Consider the following 25,687-nt stretch of genomic DNA (forward strand, 5'->3'; position numbering starts at 1 on the left):
ACTTGGTGAATTTTTACATTCATCTCATTTCTCGCAATAATTTACTCACCTACAAATTATTCAGCGAGATAGAAGGTCGTCCTAAACATGTCCCCGATTTCGGTCAGACGGAGAGTCAGAAAGCTCGAATTTCGAAGTTTATAACACTGATCGTGAGCGCGCGTGTGTTCAAAATCTGAGATCGCAATAACGCTTCCTCACGTTTGGAAAAGTTCACCACCGAGCAAAGAACGGCAATAAAATTCTCTGTTCGGTGCTAGAGGTAAATATGTACAGTATACGAGGAAAATCAGTACAAAGTATAAAGAATCGTGATTGTGAAATTTCCTCTTAAAAATCGTGCACTCAGCATGTACTCGCCTCTCAAAAATTGCGTGAAACGTTCACTTCGTCCAAGGCATTGAGGCTGCAGTTCGAACTGGGTTATTGCGTACATCCTGCAGGGGGTTAGAGGCGGTGAACGGGGAAGGGTGGTTCGAGGGTTGGGTCGGGGTGGCGTCGTCGTCGGCAAGACTGATTGCTTGCATTGATCAGGGACGAGTGCCGGGGAACGACGTTAACGGAGGAAGCTATACCTCTCGGTGGTAAAACTTGGACGGGTGATCCTGCACGGGAGTTGATTTTCCACCCCCGCCGGCACCGGTTGTGTTATCGGACCCCAGGGGGGGGGGGGGGGGTGGAGGGTTGGCTATAACCGAGCTATCTAGCCGAGGCTACAATTAACTAATGGACGTGAAACTTTGCATGCGTGACACGTAGGGAGGCGGCTGTCACCCCGAAGCCTGCTGCACCTGCCTCCCGTCTTCCGTATACCGCGTTACGGATGACGAAGCGGCGACGACCTGTCCTCCCGATCGTTTCCAGATCAGAGAGGTGAAACGAACAAGTTCCCGAGGGCCAGGAGGCTGCCGGAGTTGGCTCGGTTCACCGGGAGTTTAAACAAGTTTCGAGTTCCTAAGCTCGGCCCGGGGTGCAGGAAGGGCGGTTCGACCTGAGGACGTCCCGCGGCATCCCGGTCGGCGGAACGACGAGACCGCACGAAAGGTCGCGAGGGGGTAAAAAATCGGTAAGTGATTTATAGTAGGAAAAATATCCGGAACTCCTCTCTCGATCCTCGCCCCTCGGTCGGCTCGTCGAGCAAGGCGGTTTTCCCCGCCCCTGGGGTGGGGGGTGAGGAAGAGGAACGCGGAGCTCGTTTACCCGGAAACCGGTCCACGGACCAACGGAGTTGTAATTAATTACCAAAGTAATTATCTGATGATTTAGGAACCGGCGAGTCCAAGGAGCCGTGCGGGAGGCGTTCACCACCCGCAACGGCGAATCGAACGACGAAAGCTTGTATATACACGATCTATAAATCCAGACCCCGGACTGCAGAGATGCAGGAGTCACGAATAATTCATCAAACATTATCCCGAAGCCTCGGCTTCTCAGGTTTTGGGATCGTTCTACCCGGAAGTTCGACTCGATCCGTCGACCGCCCTAAGAAAGTGACACGTCGAGGCCAAGGGTCCGGATAATTTCCATTGTTCGGTAATAGGTGGAAACTCGCTAATGATAGAGTGATTAAAATCGTTACGCAAGAAGCGAGTAGCCGAAGGGTTCGAGGGCGACGGAAACTTCGGCTTCGACGTCGGCGGTGTCTAACAGGTTATACCTGTAACGGCGATAAACCCGAGCGTCGTCCATTACGGAGCACAAAAGGTCCGGGGATTGTGTTTAATTCAGGGGCTGGGGGAAGATCGGTCGGTGCAGCGAGGGAGCCGGAATAAGAAAGTCGGACGGGAAACCGATCGATGCCGGAGCTTTATCGTTCCGTAGGGCCGGATAAGACAAGATTGAGGAGACGGATCCGAGCCGGCCTGGAGCCAAGACACAGCTGAAAACTATTAGGCGGGAAAACTTTCCTCGCTAGGTGGTCGCCTGGGGGGTGGATGGGGGCAGAGCACGTGCCCAACCCCCCGACGCACGCAGGGTGCAGGCAAAGCCGCACGTGGCCGAGGGTGACAGGGATGGCGGCCGTTGCGGTCGGCCCGAGGCTGGGATGGACGAACTTTGAAATTCTACAAAACTATTTAAATCGAGGGCGACGCGCGATCCGCGTCGGGGTCTAGTGGGGTGGGTGGGTGTATTATATCTATATAAGTGTATATATATATGTATAAGGTAGGTTTTTCCGGGTAAAATCCATCAATTTGAAATGCAGGCGGGGGGAGGAAGTGCGGCGGGGCTCGTACTATAGAATGCATTGAATCGGGAACCGAAATAAAAACAACCCTTTGAATGTTTTATACCTAGTTGCGCCAACCGCGAGCCAGCAAGCCGCCTTTCTGCCCCCGGCTGTGGTGTGAGCGGATGCTGCTTGCGTTTGCAGTGTGTGTGTGTGTGTGTGACTGGGCGCTACCCGGAAGCCCGTCGTTCTTCTTTTCTCCTCGATGAAATCACCCCCCGCCAAATTTTTACCGCTTTGCCTCCGGCTCGTGGGATCGAGCTGCCGTCTCTCTCTCTCTCTCTTTCTCTCTCTCTTTCGAGAACCGAAATGCACGCTGCAGCCGGCCGCAACCCCGTTATCAACGGGGACCCATTGATTACGGAAAGTGCTGGGAAAGGCAGAGAATCGAGCCTCGAAACTGTGCGCACATTTAACCCACCACCCCCCATCCCTCTCCACTCCTCGAGTCTGCTGCTCGTCCATCGCCCCGCGTTTTCAACCGACCAAATAGGATTCCCGCAGGGAATTATATACACAAGTGCCCACCATGCAGCGGTTATACAAGCGGCAGAGAGCCGAACAATGTCGATGACCGTTTTCGAGGGGTGAATGCAAATTCAAAGAAGATTATAATAGGAATTTCCGACAAAATTAAGCCTCTAAATTGTCCGACTGTTGCTCGGTGGCTCGCGGTTCGTATTATACTATACGTATAATGAAATCAAAGGAATTTCTCGTATCTGACAAATTTCGAAATTATTCGTACGTTTGCGCGTACGTTTATTTTTTCTTTACCTCGTACTTTTACTCGTGGTAAGATAATTGAGATAGCTGAAAAATGCGTTCGAACTTCTCTCGCGTTGCTGACGCGTTTATCGCTCCGCGGCGTTTTATCGGGGCAGCTGTAGGTACGGCATACCTGGGATGGTGGGAGAAAACGAAAGGACGAAAAAAAGACGCGGTATTCCTCGAGTCCCGCAAAATTTCAGCGGCGATAGGCTGCGCCGCCGGGAAATATACACTCAAGCCGGACTAGGTGTAAGCTGAATGGGAGACAAAACCAAGAAGAAATGGAATGAAACAACGGAAAGAATACCCGCAACAAAAGATAAAGACCGTACGTGTGATAATACGAAGATAACCGCGGTAACGCGACAAATGTCGCAATAATAAGACGAAACCAAGGAATTCAAAGTATACCTAACCCTGGTGAGCGTGTTGCGTAAGCGATCGATAAAAAAGAGAGGCACTTTTTTTCTAATATAAAGAAAGGAAAACGGTTGTGAAAAAAATGGCGTGCCCATACGCTTACGCTTTACACACAGGATTTAGAATAATGAAAAGCAAACTCACTGTAAAATTCTATTTATAAAGGAAAAGATTTAATCATCGCAGCATGAGAAATTGTTTGAAAACGAAACAATCCTCCCACACACGAGTAAAACTTTTTATTTCCTGTTTTCATCAAATACGGCTATGTTACACGTCCGAAGGAATGTTTCGTCGATTCAAACAGATGTGGTTTCAATTGATGATTAATCTAAATTGTTGTTACTGCAAATTTTTCGGTCGAATAAAATAAAAGTTGTTTTATTTTATTTCCTTTCCCAAATTTTTCAACAAAGAATGAAACTTTTCCCGTCACATTCGATCACCAAGTATGGTAAAGCCTAAAAATTCTTACTTCGCCTGACGAGATTAGTAATTCCTTGAGAGAATATCCCAGCGGAAGTCGACAGGCGCTTGCTTGATGCCTGCAGTGTATGCTTATCTAAATCCCGCGTATGTATCTTTTGGCATAGAGTCACCGGGACGGGGAAGTAAAAGAGCCAGGTGTCGACATTGAGGGGCTGCATTATTTACCCCAAGTTTCATCCCCCTCTCCTACCGCCCGCAACTCGATCCCCTGCATTCGCCCCTCAGTCACGAGTCACGCGTGTGACGGCTGCTTCTGGTTTGGCGATGTTTGCGGGCATCCGTTATTTACGAGCGGCAGGTAGATGTACTTACACACGTGCACGATCCGCCCTTCGTAACGCCGTTCGTGCGTTCGTTCGCGATCTACTTGTGTGCATGGCAGCCGGGAAGATCTCTTCAGCCTCTCTCGCAATTCCTCGGTCCAACGGATCAAGGAAGAGGAAGGAGGAGAGAGAGAGAGAAAGAGAGAGAGAGAGAGAGAGAGGGAACGAAGAACCTTTTATTGATGTCCTAGGACACGTGGCTCCGCTCTAAGCACAATGAGACAGAAGGAAATAAGAAAGGGAATAGAGGGAAAGCCGCTGCTCCGAAAACCATATATGAGCACCCTTATACGCTGTCGCTTTTATGAGAATCATGAAAACTGACAAAGTAGTCTTACTCCGTGTCTCGGTTGCCATATTTCTTTTTCTTTTCAATTTTTTATTTTTTTTTATCTTCTCTCATTCCCCTCTAATACTTTCACTATCTGTCGTTTATTTTCTCCTTCTATAAACCTTGATCGTGAAGTAAAATGTGAAATTTTACGTTTTTTCGCATTTTTCAGCATCCATTCGGGCGGTAAGTTTCCACTCGAAAAAAATTCCCGTACCTTTGTTATTCGAGCAGCGAATCTATCTGGCAAAATTTTACCCGTCACACGGACCGAGATCGCCGTTACAGCGGCATGAATACGGTGAAAGGTTAATGAGAAGGGTGGGTCGACAGCCGCGGAGGATGAAAGTAATCAATTTGTTGGTTGAACCCCGGGGTCACTTGGCGCAGAAATAATAAACGGGCTGCAGCGAACACCCGGCAGCGGTGGTCGGTGGTGGTATTCATCGAATTATAGATTAATCGAGGAAAATAATCGGGGCGTAAAATGAAAGCTTCGTGCCCTGCGGTTCCGCCGCTGCCGCGGTGTAACTCAACAACGTATAAAGTTCTGCGTTTTTCAACCGTCTTCCGTTAAACCTTAAAAATCCGGAATAGAACAAACGGGGCCGGCTCGCGCCACGCGGAGGAAAAAACGCGGTTGAATGCTCGGCGAATCCGGCAGGGGTGAAGACGGGGAGCGAAAAAGGCGGAAAGAGAATCGGCGAATACAGAGGGGATGCCGATGGGGATGCCGGTCACGTGCTCTCTCTCCTCCCCCTCCGCCTCCCTCCCGCCCCGCGAGACGACCATCCACCTGCCTGCCCATCACCTCCACCTACGCACCGCTCCGCGCTTCACCCCGAATAACATACCAACCCCTGCGCGTAATAATCTACCGTTGAGCTCTACGCTTTGTGTCTGCCTGCGGACGAGCTCGGGTTGCGTATATACCTATACCTATACCCATATGCATGTACGTACACGTCAGCTAGATTGAAGGATATTTGTCGGTGAAAAATTTTTGCTCATCTGCACTTCCCCGTTCTGCTGATGATGTTTTTTTCTTTTCTCTCTTTTTCCTCTCTTTCTCGCTATTTTCTTTCTTTTTTTTTTTTTCATCCCGCGTACATGTTTGTTTTCTTTCCGTACGTTTTTTCTTTTTTTTTTTGTTTCTCAGCATTTCTTTTTTTCACATCCCCGGAGAGATAATAGTTGTTTCAACGGTACACCGTTTCGTGTACTGGTACGTACGCGATTTTGTGAAAAGATTATTAGAGCATGTATAATCTATGATCGACGGTGGATGAAATGTTTGATTTTCTTTTTAAATTGATTTTTCGCGAACTAGGGAACGAGTGTTCATGTTCCGACTATGTTTGTTGTGAAAATACCCGGACTGAGATAATTATTACCGTCTCGAATAACAGACTGGAGATTTTTTCGGTTAAAAATTTTCGAAAGTCGAAAAACGTGAAAAGAACAAAAAAAAAAAAAACACATACTGAACGGTTTTTGAAAAAATGGAAATTGTTAGAATTCAAAACAGATCGTTATAACCTGAAATCATTGAAGATACTGCGTCACATTGCGGAGAAACGACTGTTACTTCTATACTATATTATCGGCTGATCAACAAACCGAATAGAATATCACGGAAAGGCTGAACTGCGATTTTGTCGCATCTTCCAAAGAAGAATACCCGGATCGGCGTGACAGAAAACAATAATTCACACCTGAAGCCTTGGCATGAGAGATGCGGTGAGACGAATAACAGATGCAGACGTTAAGTAGACCGCACGATTCTCCTTAACCACCATGCCGAAAATTGCACGAGTGAAAAACGAGTTCCCGTTACCTGCGCCGTCGATTTTCCGCGACGTCTAAGTTCGCGAAAATGATTCGAGTCCCCGACCTATATATCGTGGAATGGATGAAACCCGTGATGGGACAAGAGCGGGAGAGGAGAAGGAGGGGTTAAGACATTTCAAGAATCGCGAGGGAGCGCGGTATCACCAAGGGAGAGGAGCTGCACCATAACTCGCGAGGCTTTCACCTTTGGTACAGAGGCGACGCAGAGCCGTCCTCCCATCCCATCCCATCGCATCCCATTCCAACGAGGCAAGGAGAAGCTCCCGATACAGGATAAGACCGCTCGCTGGCCGTTGGAAGGGTGGCGGATATCCGTTTGCATATTCGTCGTCGTCTTTCGATCGAATTCGGTGATAGACGCGGCAGGCATGATCGAGATCCGCGCTAAATAACGCATAGATAGGCGACACACGTGAGGGACGGCGGGACGCTTGGGCTCGCGGTTACATCAGAAACGCCTCGACTAAGCCGCGTAGGTAGTATCGATCGGGATCGAGGCCCGTCCCGCGACTCGTCCGTAACTTCGAGGCGTGCGGAACGAAGGCGGCCGACGTCTTGGGACCAATATCGTAATTAACCACGGGTCGATGAATATGTAAGCCCGGGAGCGGGAGGAGAGTCGGGCACGATGCGGTAGTCGAGTTTGCACAAATCAGAACCAACTTGGCTTTCACCCCGCGCGTCGCGCCGCCGCCGCCCGCCAAGATAAGCCGAACGATCCCGTGAGCAAATATTGGCGGGGTGGGATGCAAAAAATTCTTGGGAAAAAACCGACGAGTAGAGAATCGCTGAGCTCGCGCCGGAGACTCTCTTCCCTCCCCCTTTTCACCCCTTACCACGACCCTCGTCCCTTACAGCTCTCCGAAGGATGCAGCTTTCCTCGCTCCGTTGCAGAACCCCTGGACGGCCAAGTGAGCTGCGGAGAGATTTCGTCGCCTCTCGGATACGTCGAGATCGTCGTCGGCTGATACCTTCGTCGACGGAGACGCGAATTCCGCGTGCATCGCGTGGTCCGCAAATTTTCACCCAGCTGTCTCCCCGTCTGGCCAAGATTTTGATTTGTCTGTAATTTTCACCTCGACCCAAAAAGCTCCCAACATTCCGCGCTGAAAGATTGCCAAGTTCTGGACCTCGCTGGGTTTTATACACCGTGGGCAATGAATTTACCGCCTCTAATTGTTATCCGGATAATTTGCAATTTTGGCTGTTTCGTTATTGCGGATTCCAGAAACAGACGAGACAAGGTTCTCGACCTTATACGGAAATCCTTAGCCAGGATTCCAGAAATCTTTGCAGACTCGCCTGGACTCGGACCGAATGTTTGTTAAACTTGGGGCGAAGGGAAGATAAGGAGAAAGAAGATGGCCGGTATTTCGCTGCCCCTTCGCCCTCGGATGTCCGAAATATTTCAGGGATATGCAGCCATTCAGTCGGTACCCGGGCGTCTCGGCGTCACCAGGAAATGGCTGCCGTTTCCTCCGCCTCTGGAGACGAGTTTGGCTGCCCGGGTACACATTCAGCCATTCAGTGGGTCTCAACTTTGCTAGGATTCGTTCGCTTTCATGGCAACCGACGCGACGCCGCGTTACGGGAACAGCGATATTGGCAAATCAGAGTTTCGAAAAATAGCGGAAAACGGAACGAAAAGTTCCCAGCTAGGAACAATGCTGATTTTTCAACTTTTTCACACTGGTGTTCTCTTTTCTTCTTATCGGGTAGAGAAAACTGCCCCCGCGTTATTATTTTCATCGAGCATTCAATCCGTGAAAAATTCACCCGTATAATTACGCAATTAATCTCCCGCGGTTACGTAACGAATGGGTTCATTATAACTTGAGTGGAAAATTTTTACCCGGCAGTGAAAATTCAATTTACCGCGACAAAGTTACCGCTTGATAGCTCCATTATACGCAGGTATGTATTTCAACATCTCAATCTCGAATCGAATCAAAGTGAATAAATTGTGCGTCGAGTGCATTATTAAACGTGTAATTTAACCGTGGTGCAGGAAATTTTCGTCGGCAGATGATTCTGTTTACTTCCGTAACTTCCGCTCAGATCTTACCCACCGATGTGATTGTGTTTGTAAAGCACAAGAGGTTGATTAAATAAGAATGCCGAAACGTATGGATCAGTGTCTCGATCCAAAAGCTAGACTCTCGGACCACGTTTCGAGCAAAATTCGGTCTTGTTCTGCGTTTTGGAGTGCCTTTCAAAGTCGACTCAAGACCAACGAGCAGAGGATCAAATCAGCGGATATCTTCACCCTAAAAAAGTCCACCGGGGGTGGGAGGGTGGAAGATTTATCCTCGGTCGAATAATAACTAAGCAAATGGGGGGCGGCGGGTCAACATTGAAACAAAAGCAAACCCGGCGGCGTGAAGCAAATAATTTGAAATCCGAAATCCGAGGCGTAGGTACACCAGCGGGTAATATTGTTAACCGCTGCATCCATTCGCTTGCGATTTCCGCCCCCGGCCATTCTCTTGTATGTATAATTATTCGGCAGGGTTACGTCGGATGAATATGAATGTCGCCCGCGAGATGATCGCTGTTTTTTATACCCGAATTTCGCTCGCGCTTAAGCGACAGCTGACCGATTCCTCGCCGCTTTCCGCGTTCCCCCCCCCCGATTTCATTTCTCGTCATCCCCTCACGGAGAATATAAATACCACGATTCCCCGCGTCGCGAATTCCAAATGCAGACGCACCACGAATCAAAACCGCCCCACAAGCAAAGTGCAACAAAGCCAGACTCGTTCCCCGCCCCTTTGTCACATTAATTATCTGAATATTAGCGAAATTTCGGTCACAGCGGTTGAGTTATATTTGCCCCTTGTATACGCGGTTATTATTAACGCGTTAAACACACGTCCCTGTATTTTCCCTCGGACCCCGCCCGATATTATTATTTCGCCATGCCCGGGAGCGCGTTTCGTTTGAATTTTTGCTACTTAAATCGAGATTCCGCTTGGAAGGGAAAGTTTGTTCCTGAATCAGAGTATAATATAGGTGACCTAAGCCGATTGTGTGAAATAGAAATTTTCGAGTAAAATTTCGAAGCTCGTGAGACGAGCGTTTTTCTTTGAAACCGGTTACGCGAGTCAAGAGGTATTGATTCATTCTCGGCGAAAGCGCAGTTGTTGCAATTGTATATAATACATTACTGCACGAACGAGTTACCGCAAAATAAACGACGGCGACTGTTGGATATTGTAATTGCAGCAATTACCTACAGCAGAAATAAGCTGACGCCATGCCAACGGCAACTTTGTTGTTTCAGTTGAGTAAGGCAACTTCTTATACTACAATTGATTTCTGTAACCACTTTTCGTACGTATTCCTGTCTATGTACGTAGATATAAAATATCGACGATGTTGAAATTCAAGACCCGTATAACAGGTGTATCGGCAATTTTCGACACAATTTCAACATATTTCATACAGGAGTATCAAAAATTCCTTATAGAAGAATCGAACTGTAGTTATAAAACATTTGTACGATACCAATATTGTATAGAAGAATTGAATTTCAGATTTTCAATTCCTTTTCCGACACCTTGCCGAACAAATTTTTCACCAGATAATTCTGACTGAAACGTCACAACGAACGTTTTAAACAGTGAATGTCAAACTTCACGGTGGTTGAGAAGGAACAATAGACTTTCAGAATAATGTGCAGGTGAAACTATATTATATAACATACATATACATGTAACGTTGTACAAAATTAAGGTAGTTATATGCACGGTAGTCGGTGTGGGACAATCACCGCAACTACTAATGGGAATGACACACACCTGAGCTGCGCTAACTAACATTTAGCGTTCGAGCATGGGAAACAGTTCCTGTTTGTTTGATTGTTTGCCAAAAGCCCGCAAATATTGGTCAATCCATTTACTATGCGCGGTGTACAGGTCCCAAATGTATTGCGGCGGTACGTCGTAGTGTGCGAGCCCATGCCGACGTTCAGGGTGAATTACCCTCCCCCTCTTCCTGCACCGAGGGTAGGAAAGGGCGAAACGTTGTTTGAAAAAAAAAACCCGTAAATTTCGTTCGGAAGTTTAGCGTTGAAAATTTTCGGTGATATGAAAATTGATCCAGTTTTGGTTTCGGCTCCCCAAAGCAGCGTCGCTGAGACGAGACAGCGCGTCTTCCATGAAGCGTGATTAGGCCGAATCGCTTGCGGGAATTTAGCCTAATCTCGGGTGGGGGGTTTGGAGGGTGGAGGAAATACGCGTTAAGGATTGTCTGCGTAAGGGTGAAACGAGGGTGCGAGTGTCGAGCGTTTAGAATAAAGCAGAAGGAACGAGGTGGGCCGAGTCATCCCTGGCCGAAGAGGGAGGAAAAAAGGAGAAAGGAACTTGCGGAAAAGCTCGGTAAAAGGAGGAGGGCGAGTGCGGAAGGAGGGGGACCCGAGAGAGGGAGGAAAAAAAGAAAACGTAAATTGGAAGAATCTGCGGCAAATATGTGCGCCGGCTTTTCTCAGCCATCGCAATAACGGGCGAGAGATAGAGAGAGGGAGAGAGAGAGAGAGAGAGTGGGAGGGTGAAACCGAGGAGTGAAGGCGGATATAAAATGCCTGTAAGTCAAATTATCCAAACGAGAATTTATGAAACTGTGCTCAGTCTGGTGAGCCCGGCGTTGCGTCGCCTCTCGTATTCAGAGGGGGCATGGAAAAAGAAGATGAAAAAAAAGAAAAAAAAACCGAACATATCCCACAAGTTGTCAACGCCTGTAACAATCTAATTTACGTAACTAGGCGGTAAATTGACTTTTGCCAACAGCTTCACGGCGTACTAATCGCTAAATAATAATTACACGGACGCGCAACCGTCGATCGAAAATCTCAAGGGTTGAAACTCAAAAGCGTGCGTCGGTTGCGTCGGTGATCTTGGCTCTTTCGCAACGACGGGGGAAGAATTCGCTACCGCGGTTGACACCTAAAGGTTCGCTCGTAAAATTCAGGAACGACGCCAGAAGCTGGACGACGAAGTAACGCCGTGTCGTCGCGGCATCGAGCCGCGTTGCAGCCGAGGGAGGAAAAGATCCGGGGGGATAAATAAAACGAGGCCACCAGGGAGGATTATAATTTACGCGTGCCCGGTTGACTAATATCCGTAGAGAGGTATCACGGGGAATCCGCGTGGCGGCGGCGGCGGCGGCGGCGGTGGAGGTATTAGGAAAAATTGTCCGAGGGGCCGACTTCCTCTGATAAATTATTGTCCCCAAAGTGGGATTTTCAGTTTCGGGCTGGCCGCCGCGGGCTTAGCCTAATTGACGAATTAGTCACGGCCGCATCGCTAGCGCAGCGCTCTCATCTCCGGGGCTCATCTCGTATTCGCGGGCCACCCTATCTATTACCCCTCCCCCACCCCCTCCTCCGACTCCGCTACCCGTTCGCCAACCCGACTTTCTTCAATCTAACCGTTTTGCTCCCGTTTTACCGAGTCGCGGATCGGCCCCCGTCGGCTTAGCCGGGTTAGCCCAGGTTAGCCCCGTTCGAATTACCTATCTCCCCGCCGCACTCGCCCTGCCGTGCCGCCCCCGGCATCGTCGTCGTCGTCGTCTAGCCGCTAACTACCGCCTAGGCAGTTAGTCCGCCGGCTTCCGCCTCTCTCCACCCCCGACTATTCTTTGACGCTTCCTGCGCTCCGGAGCCTGGAGAAATGCAATGGATGCAATGCAGCTCGGAATTTCCTCGAGGAATCCGCTAGGTTGAGATTTGAGAAGCTGTTCGAGTCGAAGAAAGCCGGAGTGTTGAATGTTTAGCTGTAATTTCTATCTCAAGAGTCGTAGGTATTGCGATCACGCCGAGCGGGGTTTGATTGATTTTTCGAATAATCAACGCGGGATCCCCTTTTGTTTACTAGGTTTCGACAAACAATTACATTGATGTGAATTCGCTCGGTCGAAGTATGCTAACGGTGATTATGAAATATTCAAAAAATTCATCCGCACCCCTCGTTCGGACAATTTGATTTGTGTTCACACAGCGGTCTGCCTTTGAAATCGGAAATGGCTTTTTACAAAAACGGTACTCGCCAACGGCCTGCTGTTTTGAAATGGCGTGAATTTTTATGCCAAGGGGAAAAGGGCGGTCCGTTCCTCGCGTGCTGAAAAACCGTAGCATTCGATATTCGCTGTTGGAGTGAGAATTTTCAGGGATATCAATTGCATATTCAGTCTGTCGTCGATTCATCCGTTATACGGTATCGGCGGCTTTAAGCAGCGCTCAAACAACAGGAAAAGGGATAGAGAAGAATGAGAGAGGGGGGGATGATAAAAAAACATCCCCTTCGGAATCAGCGTATATAAGTCTGAAACGATCTTTAGGTACACCTTGCTAAACTCGGTATTTACGAATGGAAATTCCAGCTTTAAAAGCTGATATTATGTACCCGCTTGAAAAGTTTCCCAGAGAACTGCTCAGGCTAGCGAGGGATGAAACGCGGAGCGCCGGGGCCTAAGCTCAAATACGGAAACTCGAACTCCGGCCTACCGTGGCTAAAGCCCATAAATTGACCTTTGCGGATGCGGAGAGTCAGACTTTCGTATGAATAATTTTCTCTCCTTTTTTCTTTCTCACAAGTATCGCAGGGAATTCCACGTCCTTCTCTTCCTTCCTTTATCTTCCATTCCTAGTTATTGTTCTTCTCTTATTTATCCCTTTCTCGTGTTTCAAGTATCTTTCTTCGTCTGGATCGTGTGCCCAATTCCTAATTTTCAATTGAAGAGAATTTTTTTTTTTTTTTTTCTATTTTCTCTTGGAAAGATTCAAAACTGAATCCACCCTATGACTTTCAAGAAACGTCGATATACGTACACATGCGACTCTAGACCGTAATTCCAATCATCGTCGTCACACAACGTGAAATACAACAACCTGGAGGGGCGCAATCGTATAAAAGAATGCAATTTGAATTTAGTTTTGTGTGGAAGAATCAGTGCCAGGTGCCAATATCGCTATGTAATATACATATACATACATTATATACAATATATACATATATCCACATATATATATATATATATTATAACAGCGGCGAGCTTTGTGCCGTTGGCGGAAGTCAGGGAGGGGGTGGGTGAGGGTTGGGGGGGATGGGGGGGGCGGATATTAGCCGGAGGGAAAAGTTTTATGAACGTCGAGTCGTGAAGTAACAAGGATATAGGGGAACGGGGCGAGAGATGTCGAGGTGGGGGTTGAATCGGGGGTTGTGCACCAGCCTCTCCCCCCTTCTCTCTTCGTCATCCCCCGGCACAACCGCAAACATACCCGACTTTTATTTACCCAGAAGCCGGTATAAATATGTACACACACATGTATAACCATACCGTTATACCTACATCTAATAACAATGTGACACTTATGTCCGCAAAGTTTCCTACCGTCGTCGCGGTTGACGGGGTAGGGGGTGGAGTGGCGGGGGACGGTTTATATTTATGTGTGCCCGGCGTAGCGATTAGTTTTAAAAGCATGGCGTGCCATGAAATGCGGGTACTCGTATTATGTACATATATTTGCAATACATGTTTGTATATATATATATATATATATATATATATACATATATACATGTGTATATATTTATATACTGTAACATATATATGCGCCAGAGGGTAAAGCCGCGAGCTAATTACCGGAGGACACGAATACCTTTAATTACTTTCACCGTGTAAGTTTTGATGAAACTTGTAATTCGGACGCGTTTATTATAAAAGCCTCGAGGCCGATTTGACCCCCACCCCCAAGCCGCCGCCACGTCGCAGCACAGACTCCGAGACTCCGGGAATCGCGCACCCCGTCGATCCTCGACTCGAACCGAATCGTACAAGACTCGGCGACGATTACCGGGAATTGAGATCGACCCCGTTGGGGTAGGTCAAACCCCCGTTCGGCTCGTGGGAAGGGGCGGGTCTGACTCACGAACGGTCGCCGTCGCGGCATCAGCAGCCCCAATTTCCCGATCTGCGTAGCGGACGGCTAACCGCCCTTGTTTATTCGCCCCAAGGATATACATGTAAGCCTCGGCCCCTTCGCCAAGTACGTGTTTGCTCGGGTAATTTAGTCCGCTTCAAAGAAAACTTTGTCAGATATTTATTTTAGGTGTCGGCAAGCGAAAGGGCAAACATTTTTCAATCGCGGTGGATAAACGACGAACGATTAATTCTATTGAAATTCCTGTTAAAATTGTCATCGAAACCGAAACGATTTCACAGAATTTAGTAATAGCTTGGTCTTCGAGTTAACTTCGATCGGCGTGACCCGCGAGCGTTTATTTTTAAAAATTTGTACCATTTTTCAAAAAGGTGGTGCAGACAAAAAACGGGGAACGATGCCGACAATAGGAGGGGGGGGGGCTTACTGATTCCGTGGATTTCCAACCGCAGCGTTGCGGGGACGGAGTTGCGTCGTTAGGCCAGATAAATGTTTCCAGGTGTCGCGCGAGCTGACCAAGTTTTAGATTAAATTTTCTTCAGCGATATCTCCGTGCGGCTGGAAGCAGCTTATCGCGTTTTGTTCTGTTCGTGTATAAAATTCAACGCGACGATTTTGGGCGGAAAGAAAGCAACGCCAAAAACGGTATAATAATAAGGTATTCGCGTTACGGGTATACGAAAAATACGAGCGGATCCCATTGGAAGAAGAAAGAGAAAAAGAAGGAAAAAGAAGAAGAAGCCCGAATAATATCCGGAGACCGCGTGACTCGCGCCAATAGGATAGAAATTTTTCATGCAAAATGTGAGTAATGGCTGTTTGAATATTCCTCGATACAGCCGCCGGATCGCGGGGCATTCGGCGAATATAAAATTCCGCGGGACACCCCCGGCTGTATATTTATTTATTTATCGATATCCCCGTCGAAGCAGCCCCATCCCTTCCTATATACGGGTGTTCGCGATTAATGGGAGTCTCACATTTGCGCGACAGGTTGTATATATCCGTCGGCGATTATTGCCGCCTAATTCTTTTCTAATTCGAGGTCGCGGATATGCCTACAGACCTACAGGCGTCGATTCTCGATGCAACCTTTAAAGGTTGCGAAAAATAATTACCAATTCCCTCGGCCTCTTGTCCGTGGCATAACAAGACGCTATAAGAGTCGGTTCTGTACTTTGTTGCCAACTATTTATAAACTAATCGTGATTTATTAACTCGGCTCAAACAAAAGGGGAAGCACACGCGAAGCTGGCCCGGATGCAGCGGGGTAACTCGAGGGTTGTTTTAAGCCGCTTTCGCATAAATAACCGCGCGCTGCGACGACACCGAGAAAACTATCGAGCAGAGAAAATTTTCCCGCAGCTGGCGCGTCCCTCCTTCTGAATTCCTCTGCCAAGCGACGGTCCAGAAAGCGTTTGTACAATATCGGAGAGACGGAATGTTTACGGATGATAATTCATACCGCCGGCGAAACGTTGCGCGGGGCTTGTTAATCTGCGAGATGGACAAGTTTCTCGTTCAAGGTGCGAACGAAGGAACGAACGCCCCGCGAGTAAATCATCGCTTTTTCACCATTCTTTTTCATCCCCCATCACGGGCGGCGGCTGAGGTCGGCTTTTGATTTATAAGAATTTACCACGAACCCCTAACGTATGCTCGCTCCACCCGGCAAGCCCAACCTCTGCGCCTCCTTACGTCTGCCAAGGGACATGATCTAGGTTTCGGGATTCCGGACCACGGAGCGAGAGTGGAACGAGTGGAAATAACCGAGACCGTTTTTCCGACCCAACTGCCCGACTTCGGATCGAAGTATTCCCTTTATCTTAATTAAAACCTAGCGAGCTCGATCCGTCCGCAAGCGTAACCAGTCGTAAAACTTCTTGGCTCTCAGTGCGGAAACAATAGCTCGTTAAAATCCGTCTGCTGCAAATCTGCAGCTCTGCGGCTCGCGCTTTCCAATTGTCGATCTGATTCCGAGCGACACGCGTCCAAGGACTTGTGCCTACAATCACGTCCGTTATTCTTCACGCGAAACGTCATTTTGAACAAACTTTATCGTGTTTTTATATCATTTTGATATTCCTAATTGTGATCATGGGTATAAAATGCAGGAAGAAGCCAGCTGATGCAAAATAGTATAGTATACAAATATTGGACGGCAATTTAAATGCTTGCGTGAAAAGAAGCCCAATAACTGTGATGAGAATAAACCTGTATGCTTTTTTTTTCCTAAAACCTTACCCGAACAAGTCTGTCAAGTTGAAGGACGCACAAAAATCCTGACAATCGAATCGATTCTGAATTACTTTCTCACCCCAGAGGTAGCCGTTGATCGGATTGAGGGGAATAAGGCTGAATTTTTTAAAATCAAATTACGACGACAGGAATCGAGATAGCGATTTGAGTTCCCGTAATAAAAGATTGGCTGAAACGTCAGAGACGTTGGTGTGTTTTTTTTCTTGGGGTCAAGTGGGGTGTAGGTACACCGAGGCTTTCTTCTCGCTCGGCGCTTTGAGAAGAGGTGAACCGGCGTTACACGGGCTGGAAGTTAATTACCCTCGCTTACACGGGGGCCGGTTATACGCGAAGTAAAACCAACGAACCACCCCCCGCAGCCTCGGTAGCTGCTCGGGTACAGAACGCCCGGCTCTTAATTGTTAATTTCGCGTATTATGTTATTCTTTACGAGGCTCATTAAGGATGGAAATACGTTGAACATGGCCATGCGGAAATGAGATTTCACAGAAAGCAATGGCAGGCACGGAAAGCTGCAGGGTTGCACGAGTGGAAAAGGCGCCGCGACGGAACAAAACAGGAAAAATACACAAACCTCGGACATCGAGGACTGCGGAAAACCGCGACTCCCTGCTGGAACCTCGAGGAAGTCTTAAGCCTTTCCGAGAACCGGGAAGGGAGTTTTATTTGGCTCGCATTTTTCGGATAGTCGCGTATAAGCCGCTCTCTCGAATCTAGACTCGACGACTTCTGCTACGGCGCCCCGTATAAGCTAGGTATATACGTAATAATATTTCGGTCACGTTCGTCCCATCGTTCTCTCTCTCTCTCTCTCTCCCTCTCTCGCTCTCCGACTCTCAAATGCCGGAGCTTGCAAGCACCGGAGTCCTCGGACCGAGTGATATTTTACCATTTAATCCCAGCCCGCGGTCTCGGTTTCGCCGTAAAAACCGCGTGCATATCCTCGCGGGAGTTGCCACGGCGCATCCCTCGAAATGTTATAATTAATTCACTAAAACCAGCGGTCGGAAAATCAGACGCCTTATTCTCATCAAAAGCTCACCACAAGAGTCATTGTTTTCCTTTTCAATTTTCGTGTTTTTGTTTTCGCGAACCGTAAGCCGGGATTACTATATATATTTAATGTGGCAGAGAAAAATTACCTATTCACTCGTCGCGACTAAAACGTGTGTTCATTAAACGGGGGAAAAAAGTTTATCCAGGTCAAACGACGTGAGATTATTCCAATTCTACGTGTTTTTCCTAGCACGTGCTAAATATGTTTCTAAATTCTACTTTCAGATAAAGTTTATCTATCGGTAATGATAACTTGGTCGTTGGATTAGAATTCAAATATTTTTATTCTCGGATCGACGGAACGATCAAGTAACAACGATAAATCACCGTTCGAAATTCGTATGAAAAAAAGTTGCGACCAAATTTTAGCGACATGTAAGATTGTAAAAAGCGGTTCGAGCATATCAGCCCGAGCAAACGGAGCGTTGAATTGAAAATTCGGAGCGTTCAACGGTCATCGAGGGTTCAACATCCACGCTTTGGACTCGTTACAATGCCGAGAAAATTGATAAGGCGTATCGCACGCGGAAACGAGGGGCGATAGCGCAACCCGCGTTCGAGACCAAAGAGCCTTCGTATTTCGAGTGAGTGCGAGTCACCGCAAAGCTGGCTATAAATAATATTAAGAAAGCGAGTAAAAAAAAAAAAAAAAAAAAAACCAAGAAACAAGAAACAAAGAAAAAGCGCGTGTGACGAACTCACGGGGATTCTGGACGTGAACAGGTGAGCTTGCAGACGCCTGGAGCGGCAGCACCGCTGGACCAAGACCCGAAGCTGCCTGCGGCGGAACTTTGGCGCGAAGCGAAGTCAGCCGGGAGTTGGCGACGTCGTAGAGAAGATAGGCCCCGTAGTATCGGCCAGCACCCCCCATTTTCAGCTTGTTTTTCCCAGGGGAGAGCGCCATCTGATCCTCGGTAGTCAGGAGTAGGGGTGGTGGTGGGGGCGGGGAGGAGTGGGGCGGGGTGGGGTGTGTAGAGGAGTAAATCCGTTCGCTGCTGCACTCACTGCACTAAACTGCGCAGCACCGTTTCACCGTTTCACCGTTTCGCCACGCTGCGAAAACGGACCGCGTGGTGTAGCCTGCAAGAAAGGCTGGCGTACCGCATGGAGACGATAGCGCGAATGCGCGACGGCTTGTCGGGCTAGCGCTGCGTCGGGGCACGGCAGGAAACGGTGCGGTCGGCGGACCGGAAGCGGAGGACGGAAGCGTCACGAGTCAACGGGTGCCTCTTGTTTGCCCGCCTGTGATTGCGACGCGGGTACCGCGATAGCCGAGGAGGTCTGCTTGCTGGACAATCGTTGTTATTCGGCGTGAAAACGGACGGTCGGAATTGTAAGACGCGAGTTGGAGCGAAACGGCGAAACGAAGAAGCGGAGAAGCGGAGTAGCGGAGATAAGGACGCGACGCGCATTCTTTTCGCTGCTTCTATATTCCAGTTTCGCTCACTCGCGCAACCAGGAGCTGTTTCACCGAACACACACGGTCACGCGGTGTGTTGATACGTAATAATGTTTACACGCCCGACGCGGCTGACCGCGCTGATTCTGTTTCATACCTACGTCACGCAGCGATACGACTCGGCTTCCAGGTGACAGCCGGATTTCAGTACATGGCGCGATTCTGTAACGTACAGTAATCGTCGCGTACGACTTTTTCCTACCGCTAGTATCTCCCACGGAATATTGATGCGTCGACGGATATTATTTTCCGCTGACAATACGCGTCGATGTATAAAACCTGCAAGCCTTTGACTATGATAACGTTAGGCAAGGTTCGAATCTCAGCTGTTGCACGTAGAAGGATTCTTTTTCGCCGTTGAACTTTGATCGGTGGGGAAAATTGTTGTTTGTTTCATTTTTTTTATCCTTTTAATTCTCTCTTCACCTAATTTTCGTTACTGGATTTAATCAATTTCATAGAATCAACGTGTTCGACGGATGTGTACGTACGTAAAATTTATGAAATAATTTTTTCCAAGACAAAACAAAAACGTAACTACGTATATTTAATTTCGATACTTTAATGTAATTAAACAATGACGTGAAAATAGTTTCCCCGCACAACGTAAAGTCTTCCTGGAATTTCCTTGTTTCAACCGTCAGCACGTGTAACGTAAGTGTGTGAATAATTTCAACAGAAGCTCGTACCGCCGTCGTCAGCAGGAAAGAAAATTCCAACTGGACACGCAGGCAATTCAAGATACGAGCGGGGTTCGGTGGGGGAATTTCACTCTGTTTTTATCCGACCAATAATTTATATCGTATAAAGGTGTCGACGCGGGATACTCAACAGGTCTCATCGCCGCTGGTATCGGATATCTTTCTCGCGTGTTGGCTGCGTAGGCATATCCGTGCCCGCAGAAAGAGGTGATCTCGATCCCCGAGGAATTCGAGCCGACTCCGTGATAATTCGGAGATGGTTGATGCCGGAACGCGCGATGCCGGAATTAAGGAATAAGTAAGCGAGCGAAGCGAGAAAAGAAACACAAGGTACGAACGATGGAGAGTGGAAGAGAAAGATAGAGAGAGAGAGGGAGAGAGAGAGAGAAGGAGAGGAAAAGGCCGGAAACATTGACAAACGCGCTACCAAGACACAGAGATAAGCCTATTATCTGCGGATCTGAGCGATAAGCGGATAATTCGAGTAGGAATTAGTCAGCTGGTTCTATTGTTGGGGCTTATTTATCTATTTTCTTTCCTCTTTTAACCTCCTTATTAACGACGTAGCGATCAAGCTCCCGGCGAACGCAGCCCGAAAATGTAAGAGGCTCTCAGCCGAGTCAAGAAGATTTTTAAGCAAAAAGTAAAAAAAAATCACAGCTAGAAATCACTTTATTCTCATATTCCTTCCCAATTAAATCCGTATTACTTAATCCATTTCGAAGAACAAGAGCTCGTTTTATTCTGCGTGAATAAATTCTCCAAAAGTCTGAGCGGTTGTATTACGGAATAACGATAATTTCTTTCTTGCCGAATGATATTCTTATCATTCATTGATTCTGCCAAGATTGTTATACATTAGATTTATTTCACCAACCGACGAAGTGTCCGTAGTTGAAATTCAGTGCCGTGAAAATTCCCCTCCGTATGACCGTTTAACCTTTAAGATTGGATTTTATTAACTGACAAGCCTCAGTCGAACCGTTCGAGCTTTTGCTTCGGGCGATTTCCTCGCGGACTGTTCGCCTCGCGTATAGATCCTCAAGCGGCAACAGAGCGAGGTGTAAGAAGAATCCGCTTCGACCGCAGATTCGCAGGTCGGTGTGTCAAGTGCGTCTCGGATGGCGTCGGCGTCGCGACGACGGCCGATGACCCGAAGATTCGGCCGCGACGAGATCGGAGACGAGGAGGAATCCCTGGCGTCAGGGAATCCAGCAGGGGCATCCGGGCATCTACGTGATCATCCCGAAGCCCGTTGCTCCAAACCCATAACGGACGAGTTCTCCCGCGTTTTTGCCGCTGGATGGCCGGGGGTGAGGGATGAACGGAGGGAGGGGGAGTGGAACGGCAACGGGGGTGGAGGAGCTGAGCCGGGATCGATGGAGATAATGCCCATTACCCCTAATACGAACTCGCTCGCCGGCTCGGTGCGATTTGTAACTAACGCTTTTTACCGGTCGAGAGTGGCTCTCCCCCTACCCCTGCCCTTCATCCTCCTCCTCCCCCCCCCCCCCCCGCCACCCCCGCCGCCACTCCGCGGTGCTATTGATGAAAATTTCGAAACCGATCCCGCCCCGCAACCCCGGGGCTATTCGACCCTTTCGTCCCCTCGGAGTGAGCCCTGTACCTTCTCCTAATTTCGGATCAAGCCCCAGGCTTCGAACCTTCCGTCCCTCGACAGACAACCGAACGGAGATCAGGGAAAGACCGTTGGCTCCCTGCCTGCATACGCTGCAGTTCGTTATATACCAAATGAAGGACACTTCACGGGGAGAAATTGAGTATATTCATCGAAGATGTGAAATTTCTAATGTTATCAACGACTTATGCTGCAGTTAATCGACGAAGCTGATGTCTTGAAGGTTCAACTAGGCGGACAATGTGTATGATCGATAAGCGAAGTGGAGAAATCAATTTCTCCCTGGAAATAATTTCAATGATCTTTGTCGGGTGACTCGGAAATTTTAAAGTCGCCCAACTTCTCGGTAATTGAAATCAGTATCAAAACGACTTCATTCCGCTGGCCTGAATATTGAGTCGACTCGCGTTACGACGATTTCTTTCTATTCTCCACTGTGTAATAAGCCTGAAAATGTCAACGTAAGTTGAGAAAATAATTATAACGTTCCTCTGAATCCGTTATATATACGATAATTTGCCCATTTATCAAAGTTAATTCATACCCGCGGTCCCCTGAAGAATAATATTTTAGCGGCGGTAAAATACGGTAGAAAGCGTAACGAAGAAGAATAAGAAGTAGAAGAAGACAAGAAAATAAAAGTAAAAAAAAAAAAAAAAAGAAAAAAGGATTCCTTTCCGACGGTCCGGAAGTTCTCTGCTGCCATTCTAGCCGGTTTCTCGATGTAATTGCGACTATACTTTATCAGTAAAGTGCCGGGAGGATTGAATTGTGATTTGATCACACGAGCTGAATCAACGAATTTCCAGACCAGCACCAACACTCTCAGCTTCATTGCCGTTGGGTATAACATATCGACACACAAACACAGGAACACCCACGTAAGCCGGCATATTTTTATCTCTGATTTTATTTTCGATATTGCTCCTGGTACGCTGTGATATACGAAGAATATAACGCGCTATCGCAAAGGGGTGGGGGATCCCAATGGTCAAGAAACCGCTGAGCATCCCTTAGCCACCGTCAGGACAAAGAGAGGAATGTTAGCCGATGTAAATGTTACAGAGAGGAGAGAAAAGTAGAGGCGGAGAAATTTAGAGGACGTATATTGACCGATTAACCCTCCGTCGTGACGGAGGATTCTCAGATGAATCGCTTCGGTACTTAACGAAGGTTTGAATTTTCGAGAACCGAGGACAGAGAGCCAAAGGGTGAGAGGGTGGAAAATGGGACGGCAGGCGCGTGCCGGGTCGAGTTCTGCGGCAAAGGGTAAATATTGTTTCTTTGATCCGTTACATTGTGGAAAGCCCGCGGCCGACGGACCGAGAGAAGGCCGGCGGTCTGGCTGCCCGGAGTCTTGGTCTTGGCGCTTGGCAGTGATTCCGGGATCAAAGGGGCGACCTTCACCCACCCCGGGCGGGACCAGTCGATGAAAGTAAGAATTTAATCGGTCCACCGTAATCGGGTTTCAACGACCACGCAACTCTTGCCTCGACCTCCGTCCCCGTAAACCGTTACTCCGACACTCTAAGAAAACCCGAAATTCTTAGGGATTCGTAAAACGAGACGCAATTAACGTGATAATCTTCCCCTCCGATCGCTTCCAGTCGCTGCCTGATTTCCAGGAACCGACGTTGAAAGTACCGAAGAATTTTCTAATAACACAGCTCGCCCTTTTATTAGGACCAAATTTGCTGTCCTTCACGACGCCTTTTGGATTAAAATTGTTATACCGAAATAATGAAAATACTTCGATAATTGTGTTTAGGAAATATTTATATTGGATACATCGATAACAATGAGAAAGCTACAGTAGCGCTGTAACGAATCGTTCAGACAACGTTTTTTTGCACAGAAGCAATTGAGATTTGCCAACAAACTCGGGAGATCTTTAATTTTCTTGTAAGCGGGTAAACGGTATAAAATAAACTCATGGAATTTGTTATTATTACTTAGTGAATAATTCGTTAATTACATTACAGTAATTTGTATGCAGCTTGAAAAAAATCTTTCGATTGAATGACGTTCAGAGGACTTTTCTCCTGTAACAACCGAAGCCCAGAAGAAGAAGAAGAAGAAGAAGAAGAAGATATGAAACCCGAGCAGTAGTTGATCCGATTCCTTACGACTGCTGCAGTTTACATAATTTTATCGAATCTGACTGTAAGCAGCGACATCTTGCAAATTCTGACTTGAATATATTCAAAATCTGTAATAAAACTGTAGGATCAAAAAATTCATATGAAATTCAATTTCAGTTTACATAATTCCCAACATCTTCGACTGATTATCCCTGTATAAAAATTGTCCGATCGGTACAAACATGTATGCATACGTATACTATACCACATCGTTTAGCAAAATTCCAAAACTTTGCATAAAGTGAAGTAGAAAAAAACGAATAATATGTGTAATAAAAAGCACTTAGCACTCCCCGTAACGATGGGCGGGTATTCCGCGTTGAAATTCGTCGGTTTTTCCGTCTCTCCGGGAAGCACAAGTACCTATAGCCTCAGATTTACCGAGAGCGAGATCGACGGAGGAAGAGAGAGAGAGAGAGAGAGAGAGAGAGGGTGAGATGAGAAAAAGGGGGGGGCGTGGAGAAGCCGAGGGTGGTGAGTGCATTTCACAGTGGGAGCCGCATCCCTTGTCGTATATCGCAAAGCCTGCTGTGCCGGAAACCGAAACTGCGGAGGAGCTGGCGGATCGGGAAAGCACGATGCGGGGAGGGGGCGAAGAGGGGCGAAGGGAAGAGAAGGAAGCTAATGCGACCGGGCGGCATCTTCCGGTACATCCGACCTTTCCGACAAGTAGATCCCTATTAGTCGGGATTAGTCAAGGCACGGTTATACCATTGTGACTACTATTACCCTGCACTATTCCCCCCCCCCCCCCCAGCCCCGCCCTCCGCCTCGCCACGCGCGAGACACGTAATATTTCGTAGAAGCGCGCAATAGAGTCGAATATCCGAGACAGCCGAGGACTAATCCCTGATAGCTACATATGTTATAGGGGTTGCACGATCCTCTCGAGACCCGCAACGGTACGCGCGACTCTGGTTGCAATTATTCAGCGACCCGGGAACCGGAGCAGCGAAGCTCTAAGAACCTTTCGAAGGCGAGGCGAGGCGCGAGGCGAGGCCGCGGAGCGCAAACATAACCATCAGCGTATCTCCGTCGTCCTTTTCGCGAATATCGTACCCATAGACAGACGACGCGCAGTGCAGGGGTTCGCCAATTTACGGAAGGCACGCGCGGATCTTACCGCTGTGGCTTCGTCGCGTTCTTATCCTTAAAACGAGGGGCTCTGCCGAATGGGGGCTGCGGAGGTATCAGGTTCGGTATAAAAAGGACGCCGGAGTGGTTGTTGACGCTAAGTGGGTTTTATGTTCCTAAATTTAAGAGGTTGAGCCCGGTGAGGTTGCCGGAGCCTGATCAATATGCTAATATTTTGATGCTTCCGCTGTTTGGGGGCGGTTCCCACATCCATCCCTTCCAACCCCCCCACACCCCCTCTGCCGAGGGGTGGAAATCGAGTTACATTTTATGAACAAACACGCGGGGAACCCCGAGATGCTCGAGCGGATGGCACTGCCGACGGCGTATTCGCCCCGAGCTTTTCTACGGTGGCTGGCCCAACTAATACCTACCCCCCGCCCCGAGATGTAGCGCCGAGGCCCTGTTTCTCCCAGGCCTGCGTCTTCCAGCGTATCGTTTCGTGTTCCAACATTCCCGATATACGCGACGCGATCCCGCCCTCCTTTACAGACCCGATATATGTTAACGAGGTAACCTTACACCCGCCCCAGCCATCAGCCCCGGTGTTCGTATACTTAAGAGCAAGAGCGGATCGCCGTTTTCGGGGGGGGGGGGATTGGATGTTGCACTATACGGAGGAAAGTGTGCGGCCATCACATCGACGTAATAGCGCGGGTTTTAAAGACTGGTTTATAACGACGCCTCTTACCACCCTTCCGATTAAAAAAAAGAACCACCCGGGAGGTGGTCTCAGTTCGTTTTTTCTTTATCATCGGGTGATATTCACCAGATACCGGGTATATTTATTCTCGATCTAATTTTTTTTGACAAAGTATACGTCTAATCGCGGTAGCAGCACGAATTCTATCTCACACGGTCATGGAGATAAAACGACGGTGAAGGTCTCATTGAAAATAGTAAGAGAAGATTTTTAAACCGCTAAGATCCGGTACACAATTTTT

The 25,687-nt window shown here is 48.0% G+C and overlaps 1 protein-coding gene across 7 annotated transcripts in view; it reads right to left on the reverse strand.

The window, feature by feature from the left end:
* Positions 1-25,687, reverse strand: part of LOC107224420 (nucleolysin TIAR) — a 310,510-nt gene that overhangs the window by 77,317 nt on the left and 207,506 nt on the right. The window contains exon 1 of one of the 7 annotated variants that reach the window (XM_015664459.2): positions 18,372-18,798. The exons of the other annotated variants lie outside the window; for them this stretch is intronic. Within the exon in view, the coding sequence (XP_015519945.2) occupies positions 18,372-18,573 (202 nt within the window). The 5' untranslated portion in view covers positions 18,574-18,798. Of the gene's footprint in view, positions 1-18,371; positions 18,799-25,687 lie in introns of those variants that run through there. 7 annotated transcript variants of the gene reach the window in all.

The sequence above is a fragment of the Neodiprion lecontei genome, chromosome 6, assembly GCF_021901455.1.
Source record: "Neodiprion lecontei isolate iyNeoLeco1 chromosome 6, iyNeoLeco1.1, whole genome shotgun sequence".
In the NCBI taxonomy this organism is placed as follows: Eukaryota; Metazoa; Arthropoda; class Insecta; order Hymenoptera; family Diprionidae; genus Neodiprion; species Neodiprion lecontei.